This window comes from Lepus europaeus, chromosome 7, assembly GCF_033115175.1.
Source record: "Lepus europaeus isolate LE1 chromosome 7, mLepTim1.pri, whole genome shotgun sequence".
Lineage (NCBI taxonomy): Eukaryota > Metazoa > Chordata > Mammalia > Lagomorpha > Leporidae > Lepus > Lepus europaeus.
In genome coordinates, this window is record NC_084833.1 from 115,584,428 (window position 1) to 115,595,180 (window position 10,753).

General features: G+C 53.9%; 1 protein-coding gene across 1 annotated transcript in view; it reads left to right on the forward strand.

Annotated features, from left to right (window-relative positions):
* Positions 1-7,174, forward strand: part of DCPS (decapping enzyme, scavenger) — a 47,577-nt gene extending 40,403 nt beyond the window's left edge. The window contains exons 4-6 of the mRNA XM_062197327.1: positions 108-221; positions 4,990-5,100; positions 6,807-7,174. Coding sequence (XP_062053311.1) covers positions 108-221; positions 4,990-5,100; positions 6,807-7,073 — 492 coding nt within the window. The 3' untranslated portion in view covers positions 7,074-7,174. The remainder of the gene's footprint in view (positions 1-107; positions 222-4,989; positions 5,101-6,806) is intronic.
* The last annotated feature ends 3,579 nt before the right edge of the window (positions 7,175-10,753 follow it).

A 10,753-nucleotide genomic window follows, 5' to 3' on the forward strand; every position in this document is an offset into this window, starting at 1 on the left:
GCTCTCTTGTCCTTCCTGGAAGGGCCAGAGAGCTTACCTGGGCCAGTTTGGGGCATCTCCTGAGGGGTGCTGAGTGGATTTGTGAGCCATCTCTTCCCTCCTTTCAGTGGGTATACAACATTCTCGACAAGAAAGCTGAAGCCGACCGGATTGTTTTTGAGAACCCAGATCCCTCGGATGGCTTTGTCCTCATCCCCGACCTCAAGTGGAACCAACAGCAGGTAAAGGTGGCCCACTGGAGCACCCCCTGCTCCAGGTCGCTGTGCACCACCCCCAGCATGCCCTTCTTTCCCACGCGGACCCCTCTCCCTCTCTCTAAATGGATCATAATTACCCAGCAGGAGGCAGCCTGAGCTCCTGGCTGACAGCACCCATTATACTCAAATGCATGTGCTCTGATGGCTCATTCGCAGCCCTTGGTGGCTCAGATCTCACCCAAGACATGAAACAGGGTGCTGTCTGCATCTGTGACAACTTGACCGTTCCTTAATGAGCCAGGCAGTTTGAGTTTCCACCTTGGTTCCAGCAGCACCTGGCCTGCATTGTTCCTGTCCCCTCGATGGCCACAGATCTGTGCAGGCCTGTGTTCTGAAGCACTGGCAGGCAGGGACCGTGCCTACTGACCTGAGGAGTCCCCTGCCCAGCCTGAGCTTGACCTCCAAGCACTCTGCCTCTCCTAACCATCTGAGGAGCGGGTTTTAGAGGCATCCTCTGCACCTCCTCTCTCCCTTATAACCCAAAGCTGTAACTTACTATGGGCTCCTTTATGCCCTGAGAGTGTCAGAAATGAAATGCAGCCCCTATGACAGAGTGTTCCATTCAGATTGGAGCAGGGAGGCGCTGGGAAGGCAACGCCTTCGCCCCCTGATTATGCTGTTGGAGTAGTCTGGGCTCAGGTGTACTGTTCTACCCTAGGTGGGCCTGTTTCTGCGCTTCTCCAGGGAGGGCCCCTTGCTCTCTGGGCTGTGGCCTGCTCTGAGGCCTTCAGGTCCTGATCTGAACTCACCTGCAGTTTGCTTAGTTTTGAACTTGTGCTTTCTAGCAATGCCATTCCGCTGCCCCAGAACAAGCCTTGGTCAGAAGCTCCAGGGGAGTGGGTGTTACCTTGCTCTCAGAAAGAGGCACCTGGGTGTTCCACACCCGGCCTGAGGGGGTGTAGGGAGCTTAAGGGAGTTTCCAGAAGTTGCAGCATGGAGTGATGATTTATTCCAGCCAGGTAACATCAAAGAAGACCCGCATGTGGGGTGTTGTGGTGAGGGAGGCTGAGCAAACACCTGCACCCACCCTCTCCTTCCCCTGCAGCAGGAGTCCCTACCCAGGCCACCATCAAGCCCTGGGAGCAGGCCCCATCACTGCTCTGCAGACCCCACTCTGTTTCCAGGCAGCCCTGCACCTGAGACCCTGGGTCCTGGGACGTAGGGGTGTGGGGTCGGAAGAACTTGAGATTGCAGGGGGTTGGTGGTCTGAGGGCCATGGAGGGACAGCAGAGAGGGACTTTTTGTGAAGCCCTTGATGCCCTGAGGAGGGAAACCCATGGTCCTCTTACCTGGTGCTGGTGAGCATCTGCCTGGCCTGCCAGTGGACTGCTCAGAGGCCCATTTTAAAACAGGAAGGGCTCCGGAACGGAACTGCCGTGGGCTCCCAGTCATCCAGCTGAAGGTACTTGCCCTCAAGGGTTGTGTTTGGTGTTTAAATGTCAGACTTTGCCACTTTGCTCAACAACCTTTGCTTAATTCCTGCTTGTCTTTTGATGGTGCTGCATTTCAGTGCCTCAAATCCTTGATCTGTGACGGAATCCTTGATCTGTGACAGCGGGGATCTCAATAGCTCCATTAGCATCTGGCAGTGTGTGCAGCGGGAGACAGGTCACGCCCATGCTTCTGTTCTTTGTCTTTGGGAGGTGTGCTGGCCTGTGCTTTGTGGAACCTTCCTAGCCTGCCTTGAATCCCTGCCTGCCACTTCTAGAAGTATGGGCTTGCTGCCCCCAAACCGATGGCCCTGCATTAGAGAGCCTGTCCATTGCTTGTCCTCCCAGCCACTCAGCAGGCTGTTATCCAGGGCCTTCCCTTGGATGGTAACATTGGTTCCTCCGCCTCACAGACCACCTATGTGTTCTTTTTTCATTTGTTCTGTCATGGTTAACACATGCACTTAATACATGCGTGGTTAATACATGGGAAAGTGAAAATCGTACAGGGAATCTGCGGTGAAAGTGATTCCCTCACCCCGCCATTCTCTATGCCCCTCCCCCTGAAACAACCACTGTTGCTATTTCTTAGTCTCTCCTTCCAGGGGTCACTGTTGCATATTGCATATATGAGGGGCCTTCAGAAATTCATGGGACATGTGTATTATGAAAACTCTGTGCATGGGCTTTAAAATGTTTGCATCAGAATAAACTTACCTTTTCATGTTTTTTGCACCTGTTAAGTACCCTCATATAAACATGTGTGTATGTGTGTACGTCAACACACATACCCTTCTAGTTCACAGAGTTGAAGCTGTTTGGCATGAGGTACTCTCCCCTTGCATCACTCCAGAGGTCAGGGGTGGCACTCCAATGCTAGCCATTCTCTGTCTTGCCCCTTGTCAGGAAACTGTAACCTTGATTTTACTATATTGTCTTGGGAAAAGAGACTGATGGTGTCTGTCTCCCCTTCTGGGGTGCCAGTCTGAGAGAGACCCTTGCCTGTCCCTTGTCCAGGTCTTCTCAGATGATTGCTCTGGACCATGAGGCCCCTGGGCTGCTTGCAGGAACTCTTGGCTTGTGTCTAGTGTGAAAGAATGGTTTCTTGTTTCTCCCTCACACAGCATGAACCCATCACTGTGAGCCAACATGCAGCATAGGTGCCATGTCTCATTCCATGCCAGTGGAGCAGAGATGTGATTTATTTATTTATTAAAGATTTATTTTATTTATTTGAAAAGCAGAGTTACAGAGACAGAGATTTCCATCTGCTGATTCACATCGCAAATGGCCACAGTGGCCGGGACTGGTCCAGGCCAAAACTAGGAGCCAGAAGCTTCATCTGGGTTTCCCACATGGGTGCAGGTGCCCAAGGACTTCTACCATCTTCCACTGCTTTCCCAGGTGCATTAGCAGAGAGCTGGATGGGAAATAAAGCAGCTAGTACTTGAACTGGAACCCCTGTGGAAAGCCGGCATCGCGGGCAGCAGCTTGCGACATCACAGTGCCAGCCCAGAGCTGTGATTTAATGTCCCGTTAGAGATTGTCAGCTGACCTCATCTAAAAGAAATGTTACTATTAACAGGGAGCCCTGTGATGGGGACACATCGGGCAGCTGGAAATCTACCTCTGGTAGATTTGGGGTGCATATCCCAAGTTGGAGCACTCTTTTTCCTGGCTTCTTCTTAGACTCCATGCTGGTGAGAGAGTAAATCTGCTGAGCACAGGCCTTGAGGAGGGAGAGTCTAGAGGGACGTGGGGGCAAGACGGAGACTTTGTGGTGCAGCTCAGCCGTAATGCTGGGGTTGTCCGTGAGCTGCACTGCGGCACAGAGCTCCGATTCTTACAGCTCTGTAGTGTGAAGAGAATGACATGGGGGCCATCAGCAGTCATATGCAGTTTTTTAAGTTGAGACCCCTGAGGATTTCGTTGGGTGGCTCATGGTTCCCAGAGTGTCTTCGCAAGGAAGCCAGAAGCTAAGACTGCAGAACTGCGCTGCGCACTGCTGGATTCTCCGTATACCTTGTCCCTTGGAGCCCTGGAATCAGGGGCCTGCCTGGCATGTGGGTATGATAACCAGGCAGAGCCGGGGCTTGGGTGAGCAGGGAGGGTGTGGGAGAGTTTTCTGGGCAAGAGGAAGAGTTCATTTGCTCTCTGGCACAGAATCCTGTTGACTCTGGCTCTTTGCATTGTTGTGACCTCCAGGTTTTCAGCCAGGCTGTTTTCAGGAAGGACAGCAGGAAGGACCTCCCATGACCCCTTTGAGATAGAGGAAGAGCATTAACCTCCCCAGTGGTGCTCACCGCTGAGCTGGCCCCAGGTTCCCCTTCCATCCCTCACATCCCCTGTCCCCGTTTGTGTGCCTCCAACCCCAGACAGGTCCAGTTGCTTACTCTCCACATTCTTGACTTGGAGCCTTTGCTCTCACTATTCCCTATACCAAATGTCCTTTCTCCAAACAATACCTCTTTTTTTTTTTTCTTTTTTTAAGATTATTTATTTGAAAGGCAGAATTTCAGAGAGGCAGAGAGAGAGAAATCTGTCTTCCATCTGCTGGTTTACTTTCCAGATGTCCGCAATGGCCAGAGCTGCCCCAATCCAAAGCCAGGACCCAGGAGCTTCTTCCAGGTCTCCCACGTGGGTACAGGGACTCAAGGATGTGGGCTATTTTCTACTGCTTTCCCAGGACATAGCAGAGAGCCAGATTGGAAGTGGAACAGCCAGGACTCAAACTAGCACCCATATGGCATGCCAGCACCACAGGTGGCGGCTTTACCCACTACACCACAGCTCCAGCCCCCAAACTCTACCTCTTTTTCAAGACCTAGATCCTCTGCCTTCTCCTCCAGGAGCCTCCCTGGATGGCGCCAGCTAGACAGAACCTTTCCTTCTTCCTCCTGAACTTGGGTCACTCTGTGTCTCATAGCAGAGTTTCTTACGGGCATGGGACTAGACTGCAAACTTGTGGAGGAGGAATTATCCTTGGTTCTTTCTTGAAGCTCCCTGCTCACACCCCCAGCCCTGTAGAGTGAATATATAGATCCTCTCATTTGATGCCCTAGCAGGAAGAATAACGAAGACCTGTTCCTTAGATTGTCCTGCTCTCCCTGGGCTCGTGGACACCTACATTGCCTGGGGCTTGGTCCTGCTGGGGGCCTCCTTGATCAGCTGTGGCCAGCACGTGGGCCTCAGGGGTCAGTGCTTCCTCACTAGGTGGGGGATTCCAGGGTTGGCAACTTCCCTGGCCCTGTACCTTGCTGAGCCGGGCACTGCCCTCTGGTTTCCTCTTTGTCTCCATGCAGCTTGATGACCTGTACTTGATCGCCATCTGCCATCGCCGGGGCATCAAATCACTTCGGGACCTGACTCCAGAGCACCTGCCACTGCTCAGGAATATCCTCCACGAAGGCCAGGTGAGCTGCTTCTCTAAGCTGCGTTGAAGCCCGTAGGGGTTGTGCTGAGGTTCCAGGGTGTTCCATGGGCTACTCTCTTCACCCTCCCAGAGTCCACCTTAGAAAGGGGCTTCTCTCTGGATGCCAGTCATGGGGACCCTCTTAAAACTCTTTTTGTTTTTTTTTTTTTTTTAAAGATTTATTTATTTGAGAGGCAGAGTTACAGAAAGGGGGGGGCGGGGGAGAGAAACCTTCCATCCACTAGTTCACTCCCCAAATGGCTGCAACGGTTAGCACTGAGCCGATCTGAAGCCAGGAGCCAGGAGCTTCTTCCAGGTCTCCCACGTGCGTGCAGGTGCCCAAGCACTTGGGCCCTCTTCCACTGCTTTCCCAGGCCATCAGCAGGGAGCTGGATCAGAAGTGGAGTAGCCAGGACTTGAACTGGCACCCATATGGAATGCTGGTGCTGCAGGTGGATGCTTAACTTACTACCCCACAGCTCCGGCCCCTGGGATACTTTTTATCTAGGATGTATGATGAATTGATTGAGATTATAAGAACATTTTTAAAAAGCCCCAGGGGCAGGGGATGAGTGCCTAGAATGTCGAGTTGTGGACTGGCCTGCCATGTTGACCCTATCCAGCTGAAGGGCTGGGGGCAAGCCACTTTACCACTTGAGTCTGGAGGTGATCCCTCTGTGGGGCAGGGTTGTGAAGTTCTGCCATCACGCCAGGCCCGACAGACACAGGAGGCCCAGCCAGGACAGAGGCCTGCCCCTTTCCACGCATAGCATAGTGCAGGCCTGGAGGGAGGGATTCTCCTGGATCCCAGCTCCCCTGCCACTGGCCCTGGCCCATCTTCTCTCCTTCTGCTTCCCTGGCTGCCTTGAGCCTTTTGGAGTGACTCCATTCTATCCTGATGCCACCTCTGGGTACAGCGGGCAGAGTGGTGTCTTCCTCTTGAGGAGATGAGAAAGAGTCCCACTTTCTCCTGTCTTGGCAGCTCAGGTGGCCGCCTCTGGTGGGTCGGCCCTGCTTACCTCGAGAGGCCCTTTGGGTGCCTTGGTCCCTCTCTCATCCTGCTGCAGAGATGCTTGGGGTGAGCCCACTGGATCCGGTCTCTTTCCAGTCACCTGTGGCCTCCACAGTGGAGACCAGAGTCTCCTCTGCATTCCAAGCCTGGAGGCTCCTGAAGAGGGGAGGAATGTAGGCAGGGGGAGCCCACCTGAGACATCCCGGGTCTGTGTGGGGCAGCCCTCCCCTGTCGTGCCCTTGCCCCACCCTTTCTCCCTCACCAAGTTCTTAGCTCAGCGCCTCCCCACCTCCATTGTTTTCAGGCCTCACCCTGTTCCGTGCTGAGAATGAAGCATTTCTCCTACCCACTGTAGGATTTACGTCATCCAGAGGCAGGCTAGTCCCATAGTCTCAGGAGTCTTGGCCTGTCCTTGGGAGGTGCTGGACCAGCCCAGATTCCCGGGGCTGGGGCACTCAGAGCGAGACCTCTGCCCCGTCTGTAGGGAGCCAAGTCAGAGTCTGCTGCAGTTGTTGGTTTCCTAGAGTGAAAGATTGAGGGCTCTGGAGCAGACAGTGTGCAGAGAGCTGTTCAGAGGGATTTCATCAGGTGTCCCAGGCCAGTCGGGGATTAGGACTGGAGGAAGAGTCCAGATGAGGGTGGTGCCAGCTTGTGTGCAGCTCATGACCCCTCTCCTGCCACTCCCTTCTCCCCAGGCAGCCATCCTGCAGCGCTACCAGGTGAAGGGGGACCGCCTGCGTGTGTATCTGCACTACCTACCCTCCTACTACCACCTGCACGTGCACTTCACTGCCCTGGGCTTCGAAGCCCCCGGCTCGGGGGTGGAGCGAGCTCACCTGCTGGCTGAGGTGATCGAGAACCTGGAATGCAATCCCAAGCACTATCAGCAGCGCTCATTGACCTTCACCCTCAGGGCCGACGACCCCCTACTCAAGCTCCTGCAGGAGGCCCAGCAGCACTGAGCCCTCGTGGGGGGAGAAGCACAGACATGTGGGATGTGGGCCAGGGGGAGGGTGGATTTTTATCTCCAATGGGTTTTTTTTTTTTTTTTTTTAAATGTGTTTTTTACTGGCTTGTTCCTTGTGTGTGAATAAAGTCCTAGACTCATTTGGTGAGGTGAGGGCTCACTGTGGCCAGGGCTGCAGGTGGTGATTGGCAGGTGGGCAGAAGCAATGGGAAGGCCCTGAGAAGGCAGGTTTCCAGCAGTGGCCTCTGCGGGCGTTCCAAGCTGCCCTGGGCAGGTGCCTACCGCTGGCTGCTCTCCTTGTCCTGAGCCCGTCTCTCCCCATTCCCACTCCTTCCTATTCTGCTGTCATGCGCCTCCCTCCACCCCCCACAGTGCTCCTTTGAGGAGTTCCCCGGAGAAACCAGTCTCAAAACCTTTCCAGAAATAGTCTGTAGAGTCCTGACATTACTTCCCCCTTCCCTGCCCACGCTGAGGTCACACCTCCCTGCTGATAAACTTCTTGCTGACGAGGGCGGGGATCTGTGCCTGGATGTGGGAGGGTTTTAATAGGAATCAGATGATGCAAGCCCAAAATGCCTGCCTTTGCTCCTGCTGTTTGGTCAGTGAGTCCCTGGCCTTGGGTTTATCATCTAGGCAGGAAGACAAAACAGACTCACATGGAGCAGCCAGAAGATCCAGTGCAAAACAGTTTTATCAGCAAGGGCAAACTGATAACGGTCGCAAAGCTCCAGAGGGGCTTGGGTTCATCAACTCTTAGGCCAGGAAGGGACCTCAACATGTTGGAGGGTGATGGCCCTGGAGGAGCCGTAAGGGGCCTATCTGGGAAGGGTGATGCCTGCCACGGTCCGCCATAGCAAGGACACAGGAGTGGGTGTGAGGGCACACCATTAAACATGTTCGGCACCCTCTCCGGCACAGGACCATGGCATCCTGCTGCCAGAGGGAGCCTGGCGTATGCTGTCCTGTCAGGAGACAGCCAAGACTACCGGGCCTTGCTGCAGAAGCTCTCTTGGAGTTAGAAAGTGAGAGCAGAAGGAAAACACGGGGTTGGGGGTGGTCTCACTCTGCATCCCCTGACCTGGCAACCAGGACGCTTGGATTCAGATCCCAGCTCTTACATGCAGCGAGGCCCTCGGTGGTGGTCCCATTGCAGCCACCTGCTGCAGGCCCACGCTGCCCACTGCAGAGAGCTGCACTTGGCCCTGTGACCCCAGGAAGGAAACTCTCTAGGAAGAGCAGGGATGTGGGAGATGTCCTATGAAGACGGCAGATGCACTGTAGCCCCAGTGAGTCCCGATGAGGCGGTCTTCCTGCGGCTCTTCCAGAGTCCCAGGACCCAGGGAGAGTGGAGCTGCAGCTCAGCACCTGTTTCAGGAGGTGACCAAGATGCTCTCGCGGCCACCACACATGGACCGACTGATTCCTGGACTAACAGCAGATCCCTTGGGGGCAGTGACACTGGCAGTGCTTGTGGGTTAGAGCTGCTCCCTGAGTGTCAGCTCTCCCCTTACAGCAGGGCAGAGGAGCAAGGGGAGGCCTCCCGCTGAATCAGCCCTTGTCTACACCCCAACATTCTCTCCTTCCCCAGACTGCTGTCTGAGGGTCCAGGTCAACAGGCTCGGGGCTCCTTTGTTCCTACCCACTATCTGTAGGTCCAGGCCCATGGAGGATGGTTGGTAGGGATCTAAAACCTGCAAGGAAGGAGAAGAAAAGGGACAGAGCTCATCCACAAGGGTCTCCACAGAAGGCTGGGAGTGGAATGGGGAGCCTCCAGGGGCTCTGCTCAGGCAGACGGAGACCCCCACCTTGCAAGGAGGAGCCTCTGAGAGAGCATCCCCTCAACTGCCTTCCCTAGCCTCAGTTACCTTAAAGACTGCTCACAAGAGGTCTCCTCGCCAGGCCTCCTCACTTACTTTTCTTACACATGGAAAGACAGGCCCCTGCCTGAGACCTGGTCAGGGTCCCCTTCAGAGCCAGAGAACACGTGGGCTCCCCCTGCTGTGACTCCTTCCCTACAGTCCAGCCCCCTTGGGTCTCCCGCAACACCTCACCCTACTACGCTCCTACCAGGCCCACACTGTGACGTATGCTGGGCCAGCTGCTGTGCTTAGTATACATCCCCAAAGCGTGCCTTGTATGTCTTCTTGGGGGACCTTATCGGATTCTTGCGGAACCTGTCCAAGTTGCTCCAGGCATTTTCTGTTTTCTTACTCCTACTGGTCACTGTTGGCATATCTGCTTTCCCTACCTGGCTACCTTGATGGCAGGAGTGCCATGTTAACCATAGCCGTATCCCCAGCACCTAGGGTTCTGTCTACTCTGCAGGGTGAAGTATTAAGAGTCATATTGTAACACTATATTTATATAGCAGGTGGTTCCATGGGACCATCTTACAGATAAAGAAACAGGCTCAGGATGCCTTGTCCAATGTTACAGGGTGAATGTCAGCTCCAGGAAACAGATCTGTGCACATCTGTTCACCATTTACTCGGGATCCAGGGCAGTACCTGACCCGTAGGAGGTGTTCAGGACAAGTGAATGAGGGAATGGACCTGGCCTGTGAACCCAGGCCTCCTGGTTCCTGGGCCAGGGCAGAGTGGGTGGCCCCCTTCCCATCCCCCCACCCCATGCTTTCATCCTGCTCTCACTTCTGAAGGCAACATTCCTACCTCCCTGAGAGCTTCCCCAGCGAGGCTTCAATCATATCCTTAGCCCTCACTTGACCGAATGGCAAATGCAGCTGGAATGCCATCGACCTGTGCTGGATGGGATGTCTTCTCTACTTAACCACGTGTCCTCGCGCCCCTGCCTGTGTCCCTGCTGTGCAGTAGTGACAGGACACCCTTCCCAGGGAAATCCCGGATGGCTCTGTGCTAGGTTTTAGCATTTAGCTCACTTTCTTCCTGGCCTGGTTGGAGGAGAAAAGCAGTTGGAGGCATGACTGCTGTTGTTCCTTGGATTCATTCTGTTTGCCCTAGAGGTTCCTGACAGCAAAATGCTGAGTGGTCTCCATTTATCAACATGAAGCTGAGAAAAAGAACATACAGAAACAAATGAAGCAATTGCACACAAAGTAATATTTGAAAATGTTACCCTGGCAATACTTCTGTATCCAAAACCTTTGAATGTTATTTTTTTTTTTTTTTACTTTTCCAAACAAGATGTTTATTTACATATATCAAACAAGGACACCAGTGAGAAAGAAAGACACTGCAGACTTATCTGCTGCATTGTCTCCCTGGCCATACAGGGCCTAGGGGACTGGAATATTCAATTCTCCCCATCTCCATGCTCCTGATCCCCTACTCAAAACTAACCAGGAGGGCCAGCGCCGTGGCTCACTTGGTTAATCCTCTGCCTGTGGCACCGGAATCCCATATGGGCGCTGGGTTCTAGTCCCGGTTGCTCCTCTTCCAGTCCAGCTCTCTGCTGTGGCCCAGGAGGGCAGTGGAGGATGGCCCAAGTGCTTGGGTGCCTGTATCACGTGGGAGACCAGGAAGAATCACCTGGCTCCTGGCTTTGGATCAGCATAGCTCCGGCTGTAGCGGCCATTTGGGGAGTGAACCAACCGAAGGAAGACCTTTCTGTCTCTCTCTCACTAACTCTAGCTGTCAAATAAAAAAAAGGGGGGGGGGAATCTTCAAAAAGTTCATGAAAAATGCACGCTGTGAACAA